A 27223-nucleotide genomic window follows, 5' to 3' on the forward strand; every position below is an offset into this window, starting at 1 on the left:
TCTTGATCCAAGTGCCTTTGTTAAAAACCTGGCAACTGATTCAGTAGTGTGGGGATGATGGTCACTAAGCAGGTGTGAAACTATTTCCTTGTCTGATCTCACTGAAAATTTCTTCAAGATGGCCCTCGGTGAAAAAAGCAAACCGATAGACTGCCAAATCTTTGCAATGAAGGAGCCACGTGGTTCAGTTGTTTCGGAAGGCCAATTCGCACAGGAACAAGTCCTGTTCTCTCTCGGATGCCATGATATCTGCCTCTTTGTTTTTGGGCAGCAGTGCACACATTTAGTCACGGAAGCAAGCGCATAAAAAAATACTCTGCGGAGATGTGGATTGATTTCAAATTACTTCATATATTTAGCCCATAAAACCCGCAATGGTGGTGAAATGCCATAAAATGTGTGGGAGAACAAAGTTCTGCAGGCTCCAGCTGCAGAAGCTAGCCCTTCAATGTCAAAGAGTAATCAGCAGTTTCAAAACTCCGAGAAAGCCTGTCTTCTTCGCCCCATCCAGTAGGAGTTGGTCAAAAGATACACCTATGTTGTTTATTTGCTTGATAATTTTGTGCCAGGTGGAGTGGAAGTGGTCGCTTAACAGAAAATATGTGAGACTGCCCGGGAGGGCTCTATAATGAAGGCGAAGCATTTTATTTATTTACAATATTTATTTATAGTCAGAGGTGGGATCCAACCAGTTCTCACCACTTCTCTAGAAGTGATTACTAATTTTTTCTGAGTGCCGAGAAGGGGTTACTAAAGCAACCTCCCTGCCCAATAGGGACTTATTTATTTATTTATTAGGCTTTTATACCGCCCCATCCCCGAAGGGCTCTGGGCGGTGTACAGCAGATAAAATGACAATATAAAACAAGTAAACATTTAAACATTTAAAAGCAGCGATAAAACTAGAAATTTAGTTTACACAGTCTCAATAATATATGGTTGGCGCCCGATATTCCAGATTTAAAATTCCCTCTCCCCTGGAAAGGGAGGCATGGCGAGTCCCGTTGGATGGTATGTGGCCTAGATGTCAGGGCCACAAAAAGGAGGGGGGCACCATTAGCGGCTGGTTTCTCCAAAGGCCCATGAACAAAGCTCTCCATCTTACAGGCCCCGCGAACTCCCCAGAACCTACAAGCGAGGGCCCGGACAGCTGGGAGGAAGATGCTGCTCCACCAGGCCGGGGCCAGGGGCTGTAAAGGCCTCCATGCCCGCGTGGGAGTGCCAGCTGTACCACCAGCGCCATTGGTGGGGACCACCAGCAAATCGGCCTCCCCCTAATCGGAGAGGCCCTGCACAGGGACATACATGGTGATGCGGTCTCTAAGATAATGACGGTCCCAGGTCGCTGCAGGGCCTTAAAGCGTCAACACCAACACCTTTGGAAGGTGATCCGAACTCCACTGGAAGCCAGTACAGCCGGGACGAAAGTATTGGTAGTTGGTTATGTTCTCAGGGTGGCTGCTGCCTGTTAACAAACGCCAGCTACAGCACATGCTGGACCAATTTTTTAAATTCCTCCGGATCAGACGCAGCGGGAAGCGTCTGCCGTAGAGCGAAGTTACCAGTCTAGCCTGGAGATGACCGCTGTGTGGATCACAGTGGCTAGGTCCGCCGAGAGTGAAGGGAGCCAGCCGCCGGGCTCGGCGGAGATGGTGGGAAAAAGGCAGCTCCGGGAAAGTTGCTAGCGGGCCACCTGGGTCTCCATTGACAGAGACAAATCCAGGTGGGACCCCCCAGGCTGCGGACGGAAGGGGTCAGCTTAATGTGACCTCTCCCACACCGGGCGGCTGGAAAGTCCCACTTCCGCCTCGCGCCTGAGCCAAAGCACCTCCGCCTTCGATGGATTCCGGCGAAGCTCGCTGCTCTTGTTGTAACCAACCAGCAAAACTACCTCCAAACAGTGCTGTAGAGCTGCAGGGTAGGCGACTCGCTCCCCTCTCCATCAACTGGTGAATGAGCTGCGGTGTCATCAGCGCATTGGTGACAAACTGCGCCCAAACCTCCGCACTAGCCTGAGCAAGGTCGCATGTAGATATTAAATAACAGCGATAATAGCTTCCCCTGGGGTACACCGCGATTGAAGCTGGCGCCCGGAGGCCTGGATCCCCGACTACCATATTCGATTCCAGCCCCGGAGAAAACGGTATCTATCCATTGAAGCGACAATGCCCTGCGACCGGAGGCTGCTAGGCGTGGGTCAAAGCAAGGTCGTGGTCGCATCACGCCAAACGCCAAGCGGTGAGGTCTAACAACACCAGTACCGCCGATCCGCCTCCTGGTCAAGCTGAATACCGAGTGCATTCCGTGACGGCTACGCATGTTCTCTATCCCATGCCCAGCATGCAAAGCCGGATCGTACTGGAAGGGGTCGGACTGAGGTGCTGCAGTAAAAAAGCGGTAAGTACCACTGTTTGAATCCCACCACCATCGGAACCTGTTATTAAAATTTTTGGATCCCACCACTGTTTATAGTCCCCCTTTCTAACTTGGACTCAAGGCGATTTACTCAGGAAGTAACACTTAGAGACTTGTGTGGAATGGCACAACACACTAGAATTGAATATGTTTTGCTAGCAGATGAAAAAATAGACACAAACTGCATGCCCAAGGTTTTTCTTTTTTTAATTCTCTTTTTGTTTGGAACCAACATCAAATATGTCTTCAGCTGCATTTTGCATTCTGCACTGATTTGCTAAGAACTCTGAATTGAGGGATTTGGCAGTCCCAATGGAGACTGCCATATTTTTGAATCAATGATGTTATTAAAAAGAGTTATAGGTCTTCATTGCAGGAGTTGAATTCATGAAAGAAAAATGAATAAGAAAGCCTTTTGAGAACTATGTACTGCTATACAATGTGCTGCTGTACCCTCAAGTATTCTGCTAATGGTCCTTAATTTTTAATGGGTAAAATAAATGTATTTAAGGCGGATGTTGTGAAATTTAACTAGTAATGTTATCATTCGTGAAGGATTAACTGTAGATGGTCAGGGAGACCCCTTTTCACATTGCAAAATATATTCAACTTACTGTCACTTCTAGAAGGAATTATGAAGGTTCTGTCATTTGTACACATTTTAGGCTGTGTTGCTTCTCTTCCCCACACAGTACCCTTCCGAGTCAAGAAGATCTCACATGGAGCTTATCTAACAACTGCTACTATAAGCTGGCATGTAATGGATGTTTCCACTCAGAGAACCAATGAACCACTAGTTCAAATGCTTGCTATGGATAACAAATTTAAACAACATTTGTGTCTCACTCAGAAAACAATATACTTTTCAACACTCGCTAGCCTGTATCTACAATACTCCTTTGGCAGCTCTGTGCTGATTCTACTGTCCCTAAAACCTGGTATAGCTGAGAGAATTCCTAAAATTGTGATATTGGAGTCTGTGTCCTTTTGCTTCATCTTTCAACTTGATCAAATAAGCAGGGTTGGGTTTTTTTGCCTGTTCAATTCTTGTACACTTTTTCAAGATCTATTTTGCTAGAGCGTAAGGGGGCAAATCAGTAATGCAGAGAGGATTAACGCTTGAAGGAACTAGGCTGCCACAAGCCGAGGGTGTACGATTTGCACACAAGAAATTAAGAAGACAGATAATCAATGGATGATTTCTTTTACTTTGAGAAGTCAGCTTACAATTTGGAACACGAATGGGAAGAACTTTGAATGAAGAAAATATCAGAAGCATCCATATAAGACACAAAATCCAAGATGTGGGAATACCTGAAGAAAAGTCAGACTTAACATTCCTTAACCAACCTGATATTTGTCATGATCAGTCCTCAGGAATTTCCACATTAGGAGAATGATAAGTATTACACTAGAGTGTGATCTACAAAACCACTTAGGCTGCTCGTTCACTGAAAAGGTTGTGTTGATGTCACAATGGTTTGTATTTGCATACATGCACCATTCAGAGTCTAGGTTGCTCAGATCTATCAAGAATTGCATGGGTGAAACCCGTGCATCGAAGGCCTGTGCCTATATATCAACATGCATTATTACTCTAGAGAAACATGGAGAAAGAGATATGACCGTACATCTGGTCATGTCCTCTGATCAGTGCGAAGGAAAATGGGATCGTGATATATATCCTTTTGCTTCTCTACAAGTGGAATACATGAGACGTGATAAACAAGTCAGGAGGATAATGAGCCATTTGGGGCACTTCCTCCCGATTTTACGGTTTGCTCTCCTAGCCGGGAGAACTCATCAATAACAATGTGCCCCACAGTTGAACTAAGGAGATGAGATTTATTAAAGAAATGCAAGGCAACGGCAGTACATTTAAGCTTTCTGTGTGCTTTTATGGCCTTTGTGATCAAAAGGAATAATTTAGGAAGGAGCTGCAGATACACTCCCTAAGGTAAAGATAGTCTGATACTTTGGAATGGCTCTTGCCACCCACAGTTACTGTGGGCAGTCACCTAATAAGTCTAAGGGGAAGGCTCCTTTCTACTACCACAATATTTATTTATGCTTGCACCACGACTTTCATGCCATAAAGCGAACAGTTGTAGAGTTATGAATGGTTCGTGCCATTAAATGATAACGGTCAATACAGTCTAGTCAACTGCACGTTTTACTTGGATCCGATTTCCAATTCTGGCTCACAGTGCAATTCTAAGCTGAATCACATCCTTCTATGTCCAACAAAGTCTGCTTAGGTCGAAACACACTGTAATACCAAGCAGTTGCACTCTTAGAAGGGTATAACTGCTTAGGGATAGCACTGTTAGTCATGGACTTCTCGTGCTGCAGAAGTAGCTTTCTTTTAGCTGAACGATAGTTTGCCAGCTGGATGATGATAAACTAAATAGAAAGTTGCGGGTTGCTTTCCCACACCACAGTTTTGTACAACAGTCCGTCACTGACTGAGTATACTCTTAACAGATCGTCAGAACTCAGTAATATAAGTAGTATTATGAATTTGGATCTTTAATAGGTTTTTTTTTGTTATAGCATGAAAATATGACCATTTTTACTATCTGAAAGGTTTACAAGGAAATGTACAAAATTAATAGCCAATGTACACAAATGATATTTTTGAATTAGCATCTTGTAAAGATAACAAAAACACACCACACAGAGGTTAAATCCACAGCCACAAAGTCTCATTTTCTACAGAAACACAATAAATAAAATCACAAAATATGCAAATAGTTCTACTTACATCAGTACAATATATTGTGCAGTGTTCCATTTCCATTTCTACCAGACCAGCATGATGCTTCTAGATCAGGGGTAGGGAACCTGTGGCTCTCCAGATGTTCAGGAACTACAATTCCCATCAGCTCTGTCAGCATGGCCAATTGGCCATGCTGGTAGGGGCTGATGGGAATTGTAGTTCCTGAACATCCGGAGAGCCGCAGGTTCCCTACCCCTGTTCTAGATTATCCAGCATATTTCCTTACAATCTTAGTAACATTTCCCACACTGGGGTTGGGAAGACAAAGTTAAACCTCCGCAATTTCTAACCTGAGTCCTCATAGTTTTGAATAACCACATACTCTGCACAAGGAACAAAACAATTTATCTTGCAACTGGAGTAACCCCAGGTTTCTGCTCTAATGAACATCTCAACCTATCATAGCTATATAATTTGGGTGGTAAGACTGCTTAGTGAGAGACTGGCTTGCTTGTGTTTTCAAAAGTTTTAATCCAGTATTGCTATCATGGAAAAACCAGCATTACTGATCAAATTCTCCTCGGAATAAGCTTCAGGGAAAAATATTCTAGAATCCAAATGGAGATTTGTTGTGTAGATAGTAGTCAAGTAGTGCCCCAGTTTGTCTGCCTAGTTTACTACATACATAGATCACACCAATACAAGAACTTGAAAAATGATGTTCTTTTATGTTCCATTGTCTTCTTGCCGGACAAGACAACAAAAGGCGGTATAAGTGGTTGTGTAATGGATTCAGAAAGTTGCATCTAATAGTATGGTTCTCATGAACAGAAATACCACCCTGACGACAACTGGAGTGTGAAAACGTCTGTTGCGCCTGTCACCCTGCAACGTCTTGTCAAGCCAGCCCTTGCTATCCTTGTATGATTCTTTGCATGTAGAAGTGATCTGTGGAAACATACTTGTGACAGATGACAGTAGATATAATCACCAGACTAGTATGTGCACTTGGATTTTTGGTTTGTTCAGCCACAGCTTGTGCTACTTAGTGCGCCAAATTGTTTTTATACTTGGGATGGGAGACAAAAAAAAAATTTAGTGGTTCAGCATGAGAAACTCCAAAGGAGAATGCCAGAGGTTTAAAAACCAAGTACTTTGTCCTACAAAATGTGACTTTCATTGATGCTATTGAAAATCAGTTTGTTTAGACCAGGGGTAGGGAACCTGCGGCTCTCCAGATGTTCAGGAACTACAATTCCCATCAGCCCCTACCAGCATGGCCAATTGGCCATGCTGACAAAGGCTGATGGGAATTGTAGTTCCTGAACATCTGGAGAGCCGCAGGTTCCCTACCCCTGGTTTAGACTCACCCTTCTTGTCACTGAAATCAGTGGCAAGTTTCCGATTCCTGTTTATCAACACATATAGTCAGTCCCATTAGGCTTTTAAAAAATCTCATAGGGAAATATCATGTTCTTATTTGTTTAAAAATTCATAAATTGCAGTTATGCCAGAAAAGAAAAACAAGCACTCAAAATGGTGTACTAAAACCTGCAGCAGAATTCTCAAGGGAGATCATTCTTAAGTTCATCCACAGTAAAATGTAAGCCAATATTTTCCAGTTGTTGCCCCAAGACAGTCCAAGGTACAGAAATGTGTGGAAGTCATATGAGATCCGGCAGTTCTTAACAGCTTGCTCTGGGATAGCCCCAGTGGTAGGAGTCAAATAATTCAACAACCGGTTCTGAAAGGACTCAGTGGTGGGATTACAACCATTCTCTGAACTACACGAAAAATTAGGCTGAATCCCACCACTGGATAGCCCCCACTGACTTTTCAGGATCTGCTCGGTAGTAAGTTATCTCAGCACAATCTTAGCTAGTCTGATGCACTTTTAACAACTTCCACGCTGCCTTTGCAGCCGTGGCACTGGAGGCAGAGATGTTTTTGTTTTGAACTGCAGCAGGAGCGGTCCTGGTGTTTGTGATATTTAAGTTATCGTGTTCGGGGTTTCGTCTTCCACAGTAAAATGGGCATTTGACTTTAAGCATCATGTGCAGTCAGAGGTCCAGGATTCCAGTCTTCAGTGTCCAAGTACCCAAGAACAAATCTCAACAGAACTGCCATCGTAGAGCCCCGCAGAGATCGTGCTTTTGTGTTCAGGGCAAAGGCTCCAGAACATGTTGCCTTTGAAAGGGCAACTCAAGGGGTCACGAAGGAACAGCCACTCCCCCCACCCCCAACAGACCAGCTATACAACACCCAGTGTGCAGATACAAGCAGAAAGTGGAGCTCAGGACTGAACTCAAGCTCTTGGAGGGTGCCAGAAGTGAAATGATGGTGAAGTTGGAGAGAACACAGGTCACTGTAAATGAGCTGAAGCAGTGTGAGAATCTACAAAAGGAAAACCAGGAGCTCAAGCAGTTTTAAAAAAAATGCTGCATGTTAGACCAGGAAACTCGCACCTGTCTCTCAGTTGCAGGTGGCAAAACCTTGGAAATGAAGGAAGAGCAGGCTGAGAGGATGGTTTTGACTGAGAAGATTAAGACTGACCTGGAGCTGTTCTGCAAGATGGCTAAAGAGCAGAAAGACCATCTCCAAACTGCAAAGGTGACTTGGAAGCAGCTGCAGGAGGTGCGAGCCCGCTTCAGACCGAAGCAGCAGGGTTTTCAAAGAGAGATGAAAGAATTTGCTGATATTTTGGATGAATCAGTAACAGCAGAAATGGAAACACCTATTCTTATACCACTCTTAGGCTCATTCCACACATGCAGAATAATGCACTTTCAAACTGCTTTCAATGCTCTTTGAAGCTGTGCGGAATGGCAAAATCCACTTGCAAAAAGTTGTGAAAGTGGTTTGAAAACGCATTATTTTGCGTGTGCGGAAGGGGCCTAGCTTTCAATCTCAGCATAGGGCTTAATTGGCTGGAAATCAAGGACTAACACAGAACATAATTTTTGGGTTTAAGGTTGTTTCACAATTGCCTCTCACTATCCTGGTGTCTAGGTTTCTATCTTTGTTGTTCGGGTGAGTCTTACTCACGGAAGTTGTGACTTGAGATTGGTTTGCCTGAATAAATATTACAGAAATTCTGAAAAAAAAAGAAGACTTGGCTAGTCTGATTATTAGAATGTACCAACCACGTGGTCACACCGGATATGTAGCTAAATCTTAATCAAGAGGTCTGAAGTTTACAAACAACATATTTCTTAGCTGGAAAAAATGATAAGACTTCTAGCTGAAAAAGTGGGCCAAGGATATTATCCATAGTTCGGTATTTGTGCATTTCAGTTCGTATTTTAAAAATAACTTTTAAAATGCCTTACTGGTTACATTTGCCTTGCTTGGTAAAATACCTTCTAATATCACATAGAACACACACCGAACACAAGCTTCCTTAATGTGTCATAGTACTTCGTAAATCCTCCTCCTAATTTAAGCACTGTGTGTATTAAACCTTTCATGTGGTTAAATGCTCAACGGGGTCCTAGAGACTGCCTTCCCGGTCCAATTTTCTTTTAGCCTTAGAAAATCTTATTTAAGTGCAGCTTTCGTCAAAACCATTGTTGCTTACACTGTTGAACATGAGCCCTTTTTCTCGGCTCCGCTGAGGATTCCACTGTTAGTCTTTTATATGAAGCTGCTCCTAGTGGAAGGGTCTTCCTCTTCAGTTGAGATATCAGTCTTTGATCCAGACTGATCCTAGGGAAGTATTCTAAAGTCCAGGTTTGAAAATTGGAGTCTTGTCCAGTTTAGCAAGTACTTGAAGATGACTGGTGACACGCAACTGCTTCTGGAACTATACACTGAAATCAACGCATGACCTTCATTTTTAAGCCGACAGCAGAATATATGTGATCTGGAAAGCCAAAGTGGCTGAATCCAACTTTGGAGTCTTTCTCCATTTAGACTTTCTAATGGAGATGCTCAGTAATTAATGTCTGGAAAAGGACAGCTAGATGTGGATGAAATATATAATTTTGTGCTCTCAAAGTAAAAACAATCATTTCAGTTTTAAATAGAAGCCTGATTTTATAGGAAGAATAATGTTTTGTACACTATCAGCTCATCAGTCTGAATTATGAACAGCTGAAATGTGCTTCTTTTGATGTACTCTGCTCATGTTAATTTTCTGAATTCAAACCAAACAAAGAAGGCAAGGAATGAAATTGATTATTCTTTTTATTGGTCCTGTTTCTGTGGGTACACGTGACAGTCTGAAATCATGAAGGGTTGGACAAAACTGGAAAGCTTACATCCTCCTTCCAACAGTGCCGGTTCGGTAAAATGTATATTCAGTCTTTGTCTTTCAGCTGGCTCAGTGTGAAGATATACATTCTTGTCCTTAACATTAAACGGCAGCACCTTCTTTTGAATGCTGTTTGTAAATTTTGGCAACAATTCAGTGCACCATGTTTCCTCTGATTTCGGTTGGACTTTACATCTAACCCGCTCAGCTATAGTGGGCTGTTATCGTGTACGAGTGTGTGCCTGTATGAATCACTTTAGCGGTTCATTTTTAATGCTTTCCTCGAAGAGCCTGAAGTTTCAACATAGTATTACTATTGGGAGACCAGGGACAGATGAGGTGTGAAATGTTGAAGGGACTGCAGTAAAAAAGTTATTATTATTTTTTTTTAATCACACACTGATTTAGAGGCAGAGCAGCAAATTATTACAAAACTGGTCATCTCCATGCCGTCTGGGACTGCATGATCTAAACAGCCGGCTTTCAAACGGTGCTCAGGGGAATCTGGGCATCACACAGCATTCCTCAGACATTATCAGGGATTCTTCAGTGAGAAGTTTAGCAACGAATGGCAAGCTTCCCTGAAAGGGGCAGGTCCTCTGTTACTAATCTTCCTCTGTACTACGTAGCCAGAGGAAAAAGGTTGCCAGTCTTTTAAGATTTGACACACAATTTTTATTCAGGGCAGCAGTAAAGTACTGTCAGTGTCCTCCATGACCTGAACCTATGCCTGAAAGCATGTTTGGACTGTGAGAAGAGCTTCAATTACAGCACCAGCCTTTTGAGACACCAGAGAATCCACACAGGGGAAAAAACCATACAAATGCTTAGGCTGCGGGAAGTGCTTCTGCCAAAGTTCGGGCCTTACCCTCCACCAGAGAATCCATGCCGGGGAGAAAGCATACCAGTGTTTGGATTGCGGGAAAAGCTTCCATGTGAAGTCACATCTGATCTGTCACTCCATCATCCACAAGGGGGAAAAAAAACCATATGAATGTCCTGAATGTGGGGTTAGCTTCTGTGAAAGATCAGAACTGAGAATCCATTAGAGGAGCCATACAGGAGAGAAACCATACAACTGTGCTAACTGTGGGGAAAAAACTTCTGCTGGAAGGCAGCTCTCACTCTCCACCATAGAATCTTCTACAATGTGCCATAGAATCTTCTACAATGTGCTGGGTTCAATGGTGGTCTGTGAGGTAGTGTGCTGAAACCAATGGGCAGGGACAGGTCACATTTACTGAATGACATGGATGGTGGTAGAAGCAACTTCATATGAATGAGTCAACACCACATAGATGCCCAGCTGCCGACGGTCTAGAAATGCTCAGGAGGTGGCATCTTTTTATGTCTTAGGTCCCAGGGCCTATCTCAGTGGATTTCTGCTGGGAAACATGTTAGGCGTGGCCCTCACAGGCCTGGTCTTGTGACACAGATCCTGAGGGCTGAAAGTCTGAAATAACAAACCTGATCTAACATTAAAACATTTTAAAATGTACATTAAAAAGGTTTTTTAGGGGGATTATTAAAGCTTCAAGATTTATGCACAATAGCTGGGCTAACACAGACTTACGCTAGACAATGGCTGGCCATGTTAACATGAACTGTATAGTACAGTCAATGGAATCCTGTCACTAAATAAAAGAACAATACCTGGGAAAAGAAAGGCTTGCGGAGTGCGATTCTTAAAGCTATATGCCTGGGAAATAGCTTTCCCGTTCCCTTCACCATACTTTTCACGCCTGCCCTGATCCATTCGTTTTTTTCTTGTCCTTGTCTGCTTTTTGGATCCCTGTTTCATGGAAGTGATGGCGCTCTGTCCCCAGAAGAAGACGCCCAGTCCAAAAGCTTCTCCTCTTTGGTCCATGTCTCCTTGTCTATGGTTGGAACTGCGCTCGGACTGCCTGCCTGAGGCCAGGGGAGACCCTCGGGACAATCCAGGAGGCTCTGCTGTTACCACTTGCTCATTGGTTGTTCCCTCTGGGTCCAAGACAAGGCCCTCTTTTCCGCTTCCCGCCACAGGTGGCAGCCTTAAGTCCCCGCACCAAAGCCTCTGGCCTTTCTTCCTCCACACCGCTGGCCACACTGGATTCTCCCAAGGACTTGTCCTTTGTTGCTTCTGCTGAACCAGCTGCTTCCTCCGTGTGCTCTGAAGCCGCGGTCTCCTTGCTGGCTGTTCCTGAGATTGAGCCTGGGATTGAGCCATAGCAGCCAAGTTTTGTTGTGCCATCTGAAGGAGGGAGGGCTCAGAGTAGTCTTCCAAGTACGTAAGCACTTTTTGCTGGAAGTCCAAGGAGGTCGAATTAGAGAAGTTCCTCTCCTGGATGACGGTCTGGGACAACGGAACTCTGCGATGGCTGCTGCATTTAGCACATGTGCCTCTGTTTGGATGAGGCTTTTTTGGACATGACTCTTTGGTTTTGCTTTGTGCAGGAACCACATCTACCAGACCACGGCCACACAGCCCAGAAAACCCACCACAACCAAAACAACAATAGACCTTTTTCTAATAGAAAAATATAAAATAAGAATACAGTGGAACCTTGGTTTGCGCTGATCTTGGGAGTTCGTCGGTTTCAGTTATTGTCGATGGTCGCCGGCCGTTTCTTACCTCGGTTTTCGTCGGTCGCCTTGAAATCCGACGATGCATGCCGACGAAATCGGAGACGACTTTTGCATAAGCTAGTTGCGCTGTTTGCGTTGCGCCTGCGCAAACGGTGTACCTCGTTTTTCACCGGTTTCAGTTTTTGCCGAGGTAATCTGAACGGGTTACCGACGAAAACCGAGGTTCCACTGAACCTACAAATAAAATGCTAGCCTGGAATGTCATCTTTTATACAACAATTGAGTTTTGAGTTAATTTTACAAAATCCAGACAATATTTACACAGTTTGGGCCACAGTCTGGTCTCAAAGGGGCCAGAGGGGTTTTCGCTTCCTACTGAAGCATTCTAGATTAGGGACGCCATGCTGCATCCTAATCTGATAATCATTTACTCGTCAGTAAGTACCACAGGTTTCAATGGAACATACTGCTGAGTAACAGCCTCTTTTTCAAAAATGGATGCATTAAGCAAGAACCCAGATACCCCCATAGCCTTGGTTTTCCTGCACAGATAAAAATTCTCACCTTGTTTATCATATTTAACGCCTGTGCTGGCAACCAAGTTTTGAAAGAGACGGGCAGTCTGGCAGGGAAAGAAGAGGAGCAAACAAAAGAAAGAGAAGTGAAGCGAAGTGAATGTCCAGCTGCTTGTGCACGTGTCTGTGTGGAGATTAGCATGATCTTCTTTGGCAGTGGCAGGAACCTTAGTTACAAGGACTGGTGGCAGGCCACATACAGCAGAATGAGAAAGCAATAAGGTCTCAACGTTGACATAATACACTGGACCCCTTCAGAAGTGGAAACCTATCACAGAAACCGAGAATCCTTTACTCCAATATACTAATTTTTTTTTGCTCGCAGTGATTTTTTATTGTAAGGGAGTACTGTGGATCAAAAAATGTCTCTGTCACCATCTTGCAGTTTAAATGGTTCAGTCTGCTTTACCATTTCAGGATTCCATCCTCCCCTGGTGCTTCATGTGTAGGCCAGGCCTGAGTCTCAGTTTTTCTTTTTTGGCAACTGTTTGGGTTTATTTTATATAAAACAATCCAGAGGATCTAAAGTAGGAAAGCTGCGCTGGTCAATTTGGTATCCTGAAGTGATCTTTGAGACAGAGTTCCTGTTTATATTAGTTATGTAGCAAGAACTATCCACCACTTATGAATAATTTGCTGGAGAGTGAGTGTGGTGTAGTGATTAAGAGTGGCGGACTCTAATCTGGAGAACCAAGTTGATTCCCTACTCTTCCACACGAACCGCAGACTTTAATCTGGTGAGACGGGTCTGTTTTCTCACTCCTACACATAAAACCTGCTGGGAGATCTTGGGCCAGTCACAATTCTCTCAGAACTCTCTCAGCCTCACCTACCTCACAAGGTGTCTGTTGTGGGGAGAGGAAGGGAAGGTGGATTGTAAGCTGCTCTGAGACTCCTTAAAGGTAGAGAAAAGCAGGGTATAAAAACCAACTCTTCTTCTTATTCAACCCTTTTTCTTCTTCTCCAGAAACAATGCTGTACAGTTGCCGTACACTACCAGAACAAAAACTTCATGAAAATCCTTTCCTCGAAGCAATGATCAACAGATTACTATGGGAACAATCTCCTCATTTGATAGAGGAAAAAAATCTGTTGTTTGAAAAGGCTCTTAGAATCAGACTGTCTTTTCTCAGCGCTTTTCTCCAGTTCCATGAACAAATGGGCGTCAGTCCTCTTTCCAGAAATTATATTGTACTGGGCTACCGATACATTTCCTCCTTTCCTTTGCTGCCCCCCATAAACTCAACGTATTTCTGCTCCTGCTACAAAAGCAGTAATTATGTCTCTGAGGTCCTTCTTTTACAACTACTCTGGTGTGAGATGAAGGCCCATCTGAAGGTCACAAGAAAGCACCAGGAAGACCCATTCACATCTCTAAGAAGCAAATAGCTCACCAAAGCCACCTGACTCAGAATACACACAAAGTGTTACGGAACATCTCGCGCAGAGGGAAAAACAAACAGCACTCTGTTTTTGCAATTATTCTTCCCACAAGAGAAAAAAAGGCCATGTGGCATAATGTGGCTAGTAAATCATTCCTGAGTTTCTGAAAGAAATTAAGACAAAAATTACTCTACTTTTAAAACGCTGTCCTTAATGAGCTGCTTCTTTTCTGTTGCCTTCTTTGGTAGGATCCCATTTTCTACAGATTTCCCCCCCACAATTTCTTTCTCTCCAGTTCAGGCCGTAGAAAAGTGAGATCTGATGGAGTCTTCTCGTAACTGTTGGTGCTTGCCGATGTTGTACTCTTCCAATTGATTTCGCCTCTCAATAGTTATTTTGTACTTTTTCCTGCATAAAAGGAATTGATAGCATCAGGTTGAGAAAGCCTCCCCCTTCTAGTTGGAAAGAGAAATAGCACCCTTCACAAAAGAATGTCTATGAAAGACATAAGAACATGAGAACCTAAGAACATAAGAACTAGGCCTGCTGGATCAGACCAGAGTCCATCTAGTCCAGCACTCTGCTACTCGCAGTGGCCCACCAGGTACCTTTGGGAGCTCACATGCAGGAGGTGAAAGCAATGGCCTTCTCCTGCTGCTGCTGCTCCTGAGCACCTGGTCTGCTAAGGCATTTGCAATCTCAAATCAAGGAGGATCAAGATTGGTAGCCATAGATCGACTTCTCCTCCATAAATCTGTCCAAGCCCTTTTTAAAGCTATCCAGGTTAGTGGCCATCACCACCTCCTGTGGCAGCATATTCCAAACACCAATCACACGTTGCGTGAAGAAGTGTTTCCTTTTATTAGTCCTAATTCTTCCCCCCAGCATTTTCAATGAATGCCCCCTGGTTCTAGTATTGTGAGAAAGAGAGAAACATTTCTCTCTGTCAACATTTTCTACCCCATGCATAATTTTATAGACTTCAATCATATCCCCCCTCAGACGTCTCCTCTCCAAACTAAAGAAAGGTCCCAAACGCATGCAGCCTCTCTTCATAAGGAAGGTGCTCCAATCCTTCAATCATCCTCATTGCCCTTCTCTGCACTTTTTCTATCTCTTCGATATCCTTTTTGAGATGTGGCGACCAGAACTAAACACAGTACTCCAAGTGCGGTCGCATGATGGCTTTATATAAGGGCATGACAATCCTTGCAGTTTTATTATCAACTCCTTTCCTAATTATCCCCAGCATAGAGTTTGCCTTTTTCACAGCTGCCATGCATTGAGTTGACATTCCCATGGAACTATCAACTAAAGACAAGTGGTTCTCTAATGATAAATGGGGTGAATGAATAGCGCTGACGAAAGATTAAAGGGGTATGTGCCTTGGAGCATTTTCACTTAACTCGAACGTTTCAAACATATTGGCCCTTCTTCCTCAAATCCGAAATTAACCAGTCCTACAACTTCTAAAAATCTGTTAAATGTTGTCAGATATTTAAATAGAATCAGCTGTTTGGTTCCTTAAGTATCTTAAATAAATGGAATGTACAAGTATACCACTCTTGTGGTTTGTTGTAACACAGACACAGGCCGCCAGGAAAACAAAGGAAAAACCCTGCCGGCTGTGAAAAGCCCCATTGAAAGCAACAGCTGAGGCCACCCTTGTTTGGATGGGGGGGCATCCCCAGGCCAAAAGGGGTCTGGAAGCCAACTAAAGCTGTCCCTGCCCCCAGGAATGCCCTCAGAATGCCCCCATCCACACCAATGGGGCCTCCCATGGCAAACTTCTGCTAGTGACATAGCTGCCCCATGTCAGTGTCTGTTTGGGTGGCACAAGGGACAATGATGCCAGTACAAGGCTCATGCTGTTTTCAGTGTGGTTTGCCCCCCACTTTGGCTCACACAGTAGCACTGCGCTTCTTAGTGCTCAGTTCTTAGTGCAGAAACTAAGACATCACAGACAGAAACAAGTTTGTTTGTGTTCTAGTAATATAGTTACTAGAACAGTATTACGGTTATAAAAACAAGCCGATTTTGTGAAATTGAAAGTTGTAAAGGAAGTGGATGTGCTACGTGCAGTGAATGAGCGCACATTTTTGTCTTGATAATGCACGCTCACAAACCTCCCACAAATAGGGACCTTAAAGATTGGCCCTTGCTGCATAAAAGACCGCTTTGTTTCCAGCCCACAAGCTGTTATTCATCTGCAGCAGAAAGTTCTCCTCCTGGTCTTACATAATAATGCTAAGTATTCCTCTTGATATGATATAATAATATAATATCGTTGTGAACTTGGGCAAACTAAAAAACATCAATTTGCTACAAAACCTGTAAATGTCATTTAGATTGGACATTTTAAAAACAGTTACTTATAATGAATCAGAAGGAAAGGGATGGCCCCAGTACTAAGCTGAGTGAAGGGATGAAAGATAAAGTGCAAAATGTATCTATTTATTCAACAGTGGTATATTGTGCTCCCAAAGGGCTTGTTAATCAAGATGTTGCCCTGTTCATACAGGGTCTATCTTTCAGCATGTGCATTCCTTGCATATTCAGCCAGAGGGGGTGAATACCTTTTTCCATGGAAAGATGACTGGAAGTGTGAGAATTAATCCGCCACATCTTGCTGGACCCTTTCTGTGGATGGGACCTAGTGCCTGCCCTCCCCCTCACTTCCGATTCTCTAGAAACATTTTACATAGAACTTTGATAAACATGCATTTATGGTGCTCTGGACGGCTGTCAGCAACAATTTCATTTTTGTAAAGGCGTGCCCACCATTTTCTTTCCCCTGGCAGGGAGAGAAAATGAGTGCAACTTTACAAAACCGGAAGTGTTGCTGATAGCTGTCTGCAGCACCACAAGCACACTTTTATCAAAGTTCTATGTTTAATAGTACAGAGAATAAAGATTTTGAAGAAGGCAGAACTTAGAGCAGCAGTGGTGTAGGAGGTTAAGAGCTCGTGTATCTAATCTGGAAGAACCGGGTTTGATTCCCAGCTCTGCCGCCTGAGCTGTGGAGGCTTATCTGGGGAATTCAGATTAGCCTGTACACTCCCACACACGCCAGCTGGGTGACCTTGGGCTAGTCACAGCTTCTCGGAGCTCTCTCAACCCCACCTACCTCACAGGGTGTTTGTTGTGAGGGGGGAAGGGCAAGGAGATTGTAAGCCCCTTTGAGTCTCCTGCAGGAGAGAAAGGGGGGATATAAATCCAAACTCTTCTTCTTCTTCTTAAATACTGTTCTCTAGCGCTTCTAAAGAACCTAGGCTTTTTTAAAAGGCGGAAACATGATGCTGCAACTTCTGCCGAAGAACGCAGGACCGCTCTGTCTTCTTTCCATGGGAAAAGGCATAGTGGCTAAGAGCAGGTGAACTCTAATCTGGAGAACCAGGTTTGATTCCTCACTCCCCCACATTAGCAGTGAACTCTAATCTGGTGTACCAGGCTTGTTTCCCCATTCCTCCAGCCCCACCTACTTCACAAGGCGTCTGTTATGGGGAAGGGAAAGGAAGGGATTCATAAGCCGCTTTGAGACTCAGTACAGTTGAGAAAAATGGGGTATAAATCCAAACTCTTGTTCTTATACAATTATATGTAAAGGCAAGCAGCCATTTCAATTGTCATGGCTGTGCCCTCTTCACCTGCCATAATCATGGGACTTGCTAGAGTTATTTCTAGAAATGGCTTGATTCATGTTCCCACCGTTATATATAGAAGTGTGAAGCATGAATGCAAGAAAGGGTGATCACATGGAAAGCCCAAGATTCCTACAGAAATTACATGGGAAAACACAGTACGGGTTCTTACTTGGACACCTATCCTTCCCCTACACACACCCCCTTTTTTTTTTGCAAGCCAAAAAGGGACATTATTTCAAAAGGCACAGCAGGTGCAAGTGGATATTTCTTTTTCCAATACTGAACCAACCTGAAAAAGTAGAAGGCTGCCAACAATCCAGCTCCTAGCAAGGCGCCCACGACGATCCCTGTAACTGCTGACTCTCCTAGGCCACCTGCTTGAAAAATTAAAAAATAAAACACCAAAAATTCACACAGAAGAAATGTTAACCCTCACGGGACTGCTGATGACTAATTTATACTGACTATATCCATTTTGGCAAAGTTTTGAAACAGGTGTTTTCTTTAGCTTCAGTTCTTGAGAGCTTATGATCTTCCTGCAGGTTTTAAGTTTTGTTTGAGCTTTTAAAAACCCCCAAATCCAACTGAAATTCAGTCAGACTTATGACAGAGACAGGCTACGTTGCAGGGCTTTTAAGAGAAATCCATGCATATTGATGTTATATGACAGTGGTGGCGAACCTATGGTACGGGTGCCAGAGGTGGCACTCAGAGCCCTCTCTGTGGGCACGCACAGAGTCCCCCCCCCCCACCACAGTGCTGACCGAAGGAAGTTCAAGTCGGCTGCACTCGATTACAGCATTAAACCTAAGACTCACTTATGAGGAAGCAGTGTAGGTAACCCTGTTAAGCGCTGGTTAAATCCCGTACCGATTTTCATGCTAAGAACTGAAGTGCTGACCCTTTACTCCGGGAGTAAGCTCGGTTGCCGGCAATGGGATTTGCGTTTTAGTAAACCCCCCCAGGGTCAGCGCATCTACCCATTGGAAGAGTTGCACGGTTGCTTCAAAGCAAAGCCACCGACTACCTGCTTTACCCTCTTGGAGCCAAACCGTTTTTTTGAAGCTTTCAAACATCAGTATTCAGGTTAGGTTGTTCGTTAAAAGTTGGCAATTTCCTTTGCATATGCGGCAAGTGGGTTCTGGGCCGTACTGGGGTTAATTCTGGCTCAGAGGTTCGCCATCACTGTTATATGACATTCTGCAAGCCTGCCACAATTGTCTTGGCAGTTCATATTTACTCAGAAGAATGTGCCATGAATGGAGGTTATGGTCAAAAAAGGGTGCATATGATTGCAACAATATTAATTTAGGATGGCTTCTAAGAAATATTTACCAAAATGTGAAATTCATAGGTCATTGTTTCTCAAATGTATGAAAATGCATCTTTTTTTTGCATACACACTTCCTGCTTTGATCAACACTGGGCCTCAGTTTACCAGCCCAGCTCCTAATCACTATATTCTGCTTCTTCTGTAGTCTTAGAACACATATTCTAATGCATTCTGCTGGCTGGTCCTACTTTCCCTGCCCATGGATTTCCGTGCAGCCTTTCACCTGCCAATTGTTTCTCTTCTGCTCAATCGTTTCTCCATCAGTAGCTCAAAGTGAATAAAATATCAGTTGGGTACCCATGTTGCCCCTTCTGCCTTGTAGAGATGTTGGTAAGATTTGGAACTCTTGAAGGTATTTCCACTAAGACATGGAAAAATATTTGAACGCGTGCACTTTGCTGGTGTACCACAGCTTTTGAAACAATTCGATGGATCAAACTATGTGTTTTTCTGTACGCTGATGGCTTTCATTCCCTGAACAGTTCTTTCCGGCATGTAGCGAACTTCACATGATGGTGGCACCTTTTGATCCAGTTCTCGCGATGATCTGGAACCAACTCATTGCCACCAATGGTCCCATGAAATTTATAACACAAGCTAAGTGCATTGTCGATGACAGCCAGTGGTTAAGGTTTCATCCTGGGATCCGGGAAACACAGGGTTGGATCTCTACCATGGAAGCTGGGTGACCTTGGACCAGTCACACATTTGTAACCTCAATCCTGGTGTCCAGGGACAGGGCTGCATCCTGGCACCTGGAAGCCTGTTCCACTCTCTCCTTGTCACAAATGCCCACCCAGGGACCTTGGAGCACAACAGACAGCCCACCCACAGACTTACCACAAGGAAGGGCCCCCAGGAAGCCAGTAGCAAGAAGGAACAGCAGAGAAATGGCAGGAAAGCCTGAACAACAACAGCAAGTCTCAGAAGTTCCAGGGAACAGGGTGGAGACAGCACAGCCTTAGTCAAGCTGCAGTCAGTAGTCCACAGCAGCTGTAGAGAGTGGGGCGAGACTGACACAGTCCCAGCCGGGCTGCAATCAAGGGCCAGGAAGGCTGAAGAATCAGTCTCACACAGCAGGGAAAGATAGACAGCTCGCCAACCACTAGGAGGCTGGAGCAGATAGCTCCCCAGGAGGAAGGGAATCTCCTCAGAGGGATAAAAGGCAGGCAGGGCAGGAGGTTGGTGTGGCGCAAGGGCTCAGGTTGCAGGAGTGCTGTTAGCTACCTGACAGAACTAAAGTGCTTGCAATTAGAAGCCAGAATCATGTCCTGTTTATTCCATAAGGGTAGCTGAGGTCCTGGATGGCCAAGGTGGTCTACTTTGCAGGGGTGGCTGGCAGAGGGGATGCTCACACCTGGCAAGTATTTGGCCGGGAGGCCTCCAAGGAATACCAGGAATGTGACAGGAAGGCAAACCACCTCTGAACATCTTTTGCCTTGAAAACCCTACACAGTTGCCATTAGTTGATGGCACTTTACATACACACCCACATTGCCTGTAAGCAAGCTGCTTAGAAATACAGTTTAATGATGCTGTCAAGATGCAGAAGTGTATTTATTTATTTATTTGTTTGTTTGTTTGTTTGTTCCACTTTTATAAAAGGCAGGCAGGGCAGGAGGTTGGTACACACTTCCTGCTTTGATCAATGGAACATAAATGGAACATTTAAAGTTAATACATTCCCTAGTACAAAGAAAAGAAGAAGCTGAAGTCAGTAAACTTACATGATTTGCAGGGTGTGTTGCTCGGATGCTCTGTACCTCGGTTATCCTCTATTCTCAGTTTTGATTCCCAGAAATAATTTACGTTTGGAAGCATTTCAAGCTGACCCTGCTTTCCATAATAGTTCGCAATAACCTGTGCACAGAAACATAATAGCAAAATGACGCCATGCCATTTATCCCGGGAGAAACAGGCTCAGTAACTTCTCTGGTCTCTGGTGTGTACAGGACAATGGAAACGCATCAGAATTCTGTTGCTTCAGTCCAGCAATTAAAAGTGCTAACAGATAGCAAACTATACCTGTCACCTCCTCCTGTGTTTCCAGCAGCACCCCTGGCTTCATTGCTGGACTGCGGCTCTCCAACAGACCACTTGGATAGCTGGGGTGCTGAACTAACCTTTTCTAAAAATAAAGTAGTCAAAGTTCGAGCAAATTAATTGTATTATGATGAAATATGTTTACTGGAGGAAAGTCAAGTTATCTACATCTCTGAAGCTTCCTTTGGAGTTCTTCAATCTTCTTCCAATTCAGTTATCTAATAATCAGATAGTCAGCTAGTTGTTCTGAGACTGACCGACTCCTTGCACAATACTTTGGTGAATTGAGGATAAGACTTCAGAGCCAAGTATTAGCTACTAACTCAGAAAAGCTACCAACTTAGAACAGAGTTGATTTCTTCTCTTACCTGCTGTGTCCCAGTTTCTGGATCAGTCATTGCAATCACAGAGAAATCCCCATATCTGTCTCCGTTGGCATCTATGGATACTGGCCCTGCAATGCCTAATGGCACATAAGGAATCAGCAAATGAATGAGATGAAAAATACAGACTGCTTTCAAGGAAAACAAGAAAATGAGAAAGCAAAGCTCTGTGGACTGGATAGAGCAAAAAATGTCACTAGTCTTTTAAGACTACTACTGGCATTTCAAAATCATTTGTACGCTCACCTGCGTATCTGCATTCTGAACATTTGTCTACAGATAATAAATAAATAATACGGGGTTTTTGGGTGGAAATTCAAGTTACATGTCAGACCACCCCCAATCCTGAAATAAAAAATAATTAAGGGGAAGACTAATTTGCTTGCAGATCTTGGAAGTCTGAATTTTGGGGGTCAATTTGTTGGGCTAACGAATGGAGGATTCCAGCTTGTTATATTACTTATTGACATTATTTATAGTCCACCTTTCTCGCTAGGATGGTCAACAAGATGGAACATTCAATGAACAATGAAATAGGAATCGGGTTGTAGAACCAACTAGAATGCTAACAAGCAGAACTGAAGCAAATCATAACTGTTACAATTTTAAATCATGCAAAATTATATGCAATAGGATCCAACCCATAGCAAACTATACACAATAGTACAGACCAATAATTTGTCCAAGTAACTTTGTGAAGCCCTTTGTAACAGGGCTGCCCCATCTCTTGAATAATTCCATTTTGCATAGTTTGTAAAAAGACAGGTGAGTGGGAACTATCCTCCTCAGGCAAAACATTCCACAAGGCAGGGGCCACAATGGAGAAGGAAAAGGTATATTCATTTTGTCTATTTAAAGAAGAACAGTTTGGATGTATACCCCACCTTTCTCTCCTATAAGGAAACTCAAGGTGGCGTATGAGCTTCTTTTCCCTTCCTCTTCCCACAACAGACACCTTGTGAGGTAGGTGGGGCTGAGAGAATTCTGAAGAACTGTGGCTAGCCCAAGGTCACCCAGCAGGAATGTAGGAGTGCGGAAACACATCTGGTTCATCAGATAAGCCTCTGCCCCTCAGGTGAAGGAGTGAGGAATCAAACCCAGTTCTCCAGGTTAGAATCCACCAGCTCTTAACCACTACACTAGGGGTCTGCAACCTGCAGCTCTCCAGATGTTCATCGACTACAAATCCCATCAGCCCAATTGGCCATGCTGGCAGGGGCTGATGGGAATTGTAGTCCATGAACATCTGGAGAGCCACAGGTTGCAGACCCCTGCACTACACCATGCTGGCTCTTGGAGACTGGCACCACTCAGATGAGCAACGCAGTCAAGGTGAAGCAAAGGGGGAGAGATGGTCTTGTAGACCCTCATAACTTTGTATGTGACCTTTGTATGTGATAGTCAATACTTTAAACCGAGCTCAGTAATTGGTGGGCAGCCAGTGGGGTGACTGCAGAATGGGAGCGATATGCATGCTCCATCTAATTGCTGAGCTGCAGCATTCCGCACCAACTGGAATTTCTGAACTGATTTGGTGGGGAGACCAATGCACAGTGCACGACAGTAGTCTAGTCTGGATGTCACGGTGGCATAGATCTAACTGAGGCCCCTTCCACACATGCAAAATAATGCACTTTCAATCCACTTTCGCAATTGTTTGCAAGTGGATTTTGCTATTCCTCACAGTAAAATCCAGCTACAAAGTGCATTGAAAGCGGATTGAAAGTGCATTATTCTGCACGTGCGGAAGGTCTCCGAATATCAGATGAACACAGCACTGACAAGAAAGGAAAGAAAAAATGGCATTTGTGCAGTTCGTCAAATGCTGTGTCTCAGAAGAAAAAAAGCCCAATGGGGGGGGAAAAATGAAGCAATGCAACCTGGCAAACTAAAAGGATGCACATGAAAAAGTCAAATGGTTGCTACTTTGGAAAACAAAAACAAGGAAGGGACCAAGAACCCGCAAGTCACTTTTAAAAAAGATGTTCTCTACGCAGAAAAATACACTGAGGCTATAAAACGTTCAGAGTAGATGGTTACAAGAATGTGCAGGGGGCCCATGTTATCTACATAGTCTTGTTTCAACTCATCAAGTCAATCACTTTCACTTTTGCCTAGAAATTCCCTTTTATCTGCGGAGATACCCAGAGGCAGAAGGGAGATTTCGAAACACAACTAGCCCAAGGGCAAATTCGGGGAATGAATCAAGAGAGGAAGACTTTCTCTGCATCAGAGGAGCGTCTTTTACCTATATCTTCAAACTACCACCTTGTCTTTTTGTACCAAGAATTATATACCAGAAGTTAAAGGTCGCTCAGATACACTTCCTGCTTCCAAAACAGCACACTGGCCAGATTTTTCTTTAATGTTTCTTCTTGTAAAAAAAAAGTGAGGAAGGACTTCTGTCAAGGAGAAGTAAGCCATACCCACATTTCATGGCATGATATCAGAAGAAGATATGAGATTTCAACTATGAAAACCCACGAAATGCCACAAATCTAATAAGGGAACTTGACCACTGATTATTATTCCAAAAGGTAAACGAACAATACAGCTTCGGGTGTTTAACCAAATCAAACAGAATACTCAGTTGTCCACACCTTCATATGTTCTGTTCCACGTCTCATGGACAATCTTCTCTCCATCTTTTTTAGTGAACCCGTTCTTCAGAACGTCTCGTAAAGCCAGAACATAGAGTATAATAGCATCATGGAATCCTTCCACAAACATGTTGACCTAGAACATAAGAACATAAGAACATAAGAACAAGCCAGCTGGATCAGACCAAAGTCCATCTAGTCCAGCTCTCTGCTACTCGCAGCGGCCCACCAGGTGCCTTTGGGAGCTCACATGTAGGATGTGAACGCAATGGCCTTCTGCGGCTGTTGCTCCCGATCACCTGGTCTGTTAAGGCATTTGCAATCTCAGATCAAAGAGGATCAAGATTGGTAGCCATAAATCGACTTCTCCTCCACAAATCTGTCCAAGCCCCTTTTAAAGCTATCCAGGTTAGTGGCCATCACCACCTCCTGTGGCCGCATATTCCAAAATAAAAGGAAGTGTTTCCTTTTATTAGTCCTAATTCTTCCCCCAGCATTTTCAATGAGAATTGCCCCCTGGTTTTCCTAAGTATTGTGAGAAAGAGAGAAACATTTCTCTCCTGTGCACAGCATTCTCTACCCCATGCATAATTTTGTAGGACTTCAATCCATATCCCCCCCCTCAGCCCGCCTCCTCTCCAAACTAAAGAGGTCCCAAAGCGCTGCAAAGCCTCTCCTCATGGGGAGAGGTGCTCCAGTCCCTCAATCATCCTTGTTGCCCTTCTCTGCGCTTTTTCTATCTCCTCAATATCAACTTTTTTGAGATGCGGCGACCAGAGACTGGACCACAGTACTCCAAGTCTGGGTGTAGCACCTGACTGCACTTTATAGTAAGGGCTTATGACAATCTTTGCAGTTTTATTATCAGATTCCTTTTCTAATGATCCCCAGCATTAGAGTTTGCCCCCCTTTTTTCATTGAAGCTGCCATGCATTGAGTTCGACTTGTTCCCATGGAACTATCAACTAGGGGCGCCTAAATCCCTTTCCCTGGTCTGTGACTGAGTAGCACTGACTCCTGTAGGCGTGTATGTGAAGTTTGGATTTTTGCCCTATGTGCATCACTTTACATTTTGCTACATTGAACTGCATTTTACCCATTTCTGAGCCCACTCCACCCTAGCATTTATCAAGGTCCCAGCTTGGAGCTTCCTTTTACTCAAAAGAATCCTTTTGTAGTTCTCACCCACCCTCACATAATTTGGTATCATCTGCAAAACTTGGCCACTCATGCTAGCCTTTACCCCTACTTCCAGTGTCATTTATGAATAGGTTAAAGAGCACTGGTCCCCAAAACGGATCCTTGGGGGACACCACTCCCGACATCTCTCTCCATTGTGAGGGAACTTCCCATTTACACCCACTCTTTTGTTTCCTTGTTTTTCAACCACAGTTTTTAATCCATAGGAGGACTTCCCCTCTTATTCTCCTTCTCCATTTGCTGATGGAGTTTTCTCACCAGTTCTCTGGTAGGGAACTTTTTATCAAAAAAGCCTTTTGGAAATCCAAGCAGACAATGTCCAAATTCGGTTCACCCCTGTCCACATGCCTGTTTACACCCTCTCAAAGGGAACTCCTAGTAAGTTTGTAGAGACAGGATTTGCCTCTGCAAAAGAAACCATGCCTGACTCTCTTTCTCAGCAGGTCTTGCTTTTCCACATGTTTTATAATTTTATCTTTAACATAGATTCTTACTAATTTACCAGGAACACGATATCAAACTGATCTGGCCTAGCAATTTCCAGGTCCCCCCTAGATCCCCTTTCTCTTAAAGATTTGGTGTGACATTGGCCATCTTCCAGTCTTCAGGGATGGAGTCCTGATTCTCAAGGGATTAAGTTGCATATTAAAGTGAGAAGATCAGCAATTTTACATTAGCTTGAGCTCTTTAAGAAGAACTCTTGGGTGAATGCAATGATCTGGGCCATGGGGATTTGGAAAAACATTTAGTTTATCAATGGCTGCCAGAACTTCTTTCCCTTGTCTATCACTATCTTAGCTAGTTCCCTCGGATTCAGCCTTCCCTAAGAAGCTTCTGGTTCAGGTGCAGGATATGTTCCTCACCTCACCTCTTGGGTGAAGACAGATGCAAAGAATTACATTCAGCTTCTCTACCCAGTCCTCCCTGCCATCTTTTAGCACACCCTTTGTTCCTTTGTCATCTAACTGGAACCTACCGCTTCCCTTGCTGGCTTCCTGCTTTTGAGTGTACTTGAAGAACTGTTTACGTTGCTGTGGTCTTGATGTTCGCATGACCATGCGTTCCTCCCCTTAATCCTTTTTTTGCCTCCCTTACAGCTTAACTTGCTTCTCTTTTTGCCACCATTTGTGGTTTCCCTCTCCCATATTCTTTTCTGTATCATCCAATAGAGCTTTGGACTTCCATTTTCTAAAAGACATTTTTTCTTTTTTCTGATAATTTCCTCAACCTCTCTTGTTAACCATGGTGGCTTTCTTTTGGACTGGGTGCTGCCTTTTCTAACCCGTGGAACACATTCCAGTTGAGCTTTTATGACTGTGTGTTTTTTAAATAACCTCCAAGCATCCTGGACAGTTTTGACTCTCTTGATTTTCCCTTTCAGCTTCCTTTTCACTATCCCCCTCATCTTTGAGAAATTTCCCTTTCTGAAGTGAAGATGTAACTACATTAGTAGCGTTGCCACTTGATCGCATGCTGAGATACTGAATCTGACAGCATTGTGGTCGCTGTTCCCTATCGGCTCAACAACACTGACTTCCTGCACCAGGTCCTGGGTCCCACATAGAATTAGATCTAGGATCACCTCTCCCCTGGTTGGTTCCACAACCATCTGCTCTAAGCCACAGTCATTTAGCATATCCTAGAACCAGAGCAAAGCTTTATTACTGCATTGAACTACTGTTACACTGTCAAAAAAATGGTAATGTTCAGCAAAACCTAAATATGATGAAAGTGCATTAACATCAGGCAACCATGACGGAACAAGATAAAACTATCTTAAAGTTTTGCTCAAACAGTGGTAAAACAAAATTGATTCATTTTGTGCCAATCCTTGCAAAAATCAACATAGTAGGATAATAATGGCCTGTCTGTGGCCTTATCAAAGATATCTGAAAAGCCTGTGGAAAAGAAGTTAATGATCTTTGTGGCTTTTATTTTAACAAGACAAGGGTTTTATTTGCCACTCTCTGGTATGCCCTATGATCAAGCAAGTACACTTGGAGCCATCCTGAAGTATCCTAATGCTCCCTTCAATCCGACAGCCAGAGACTACTCTTCTTGCAGTCTGGAGCCAGAAGCAGACATGATCTACCAAATGAAAAGGAAGCGTA

The 27223-nt window shown here is 43.7% G+C and overlaps 1 protein-coding gene across 2 annotated transcripts in view; it reads right to left on the reverse strand.

Moving 5' to 3' along the window:
• Positions 1–13368: 13368 nt before the first annotated feature.
• NPR3 (natriuretic peptide receptor 3) overlaps positions 13369–27223 on the reverse strand; it is a 59533-nt gene continuing 45678 nt past the window's right edge. The window contains exons 4-8 of one of the 2 annotated variants that reach the window (XM_048502711.1): positions 23913–24048; positions 21298–21392; positions 20614–20746; positions 17843–17927; positions 13369–14317 (exon numbers count right to left, since the gene is read on the reverse strand). In XM_048502711.1, the coding sequence (XP_048358668.1) occupies positions 14206–14317; positions 17843–17927; positions 20614–20746; positions 21298–21392; positions 23913–24048 (561 nt within the window). In that variant the 3' untranslated portion in view covers positions 13369–14205. Of the gene's footprint in view, positions 14318–17842; positions 17931–20613; positions 20747–21297; positions 21393–23912; positions 24049–27223 lie in introns of both variants that reach the window. The other variant, XM_048502710.1, reaches the window with a different exon arrangement.

Source organism: Sphaerodactylus townsendi, linkage group LG07, assembly GCF_021028975.2.
Source record: "Sphaerodactylus townsendi isolate TG3544 linkage group LG07, MPM_Stown_v2.3, whole genome shotgun sequence".
Lineage (NCBI taxonomy): Eukaryota > Metazoa > Chordata > Lepidosauria > Squamata > Sphaerodactylidae > Sphaerodactylus > Sphaerodactylus townsendi.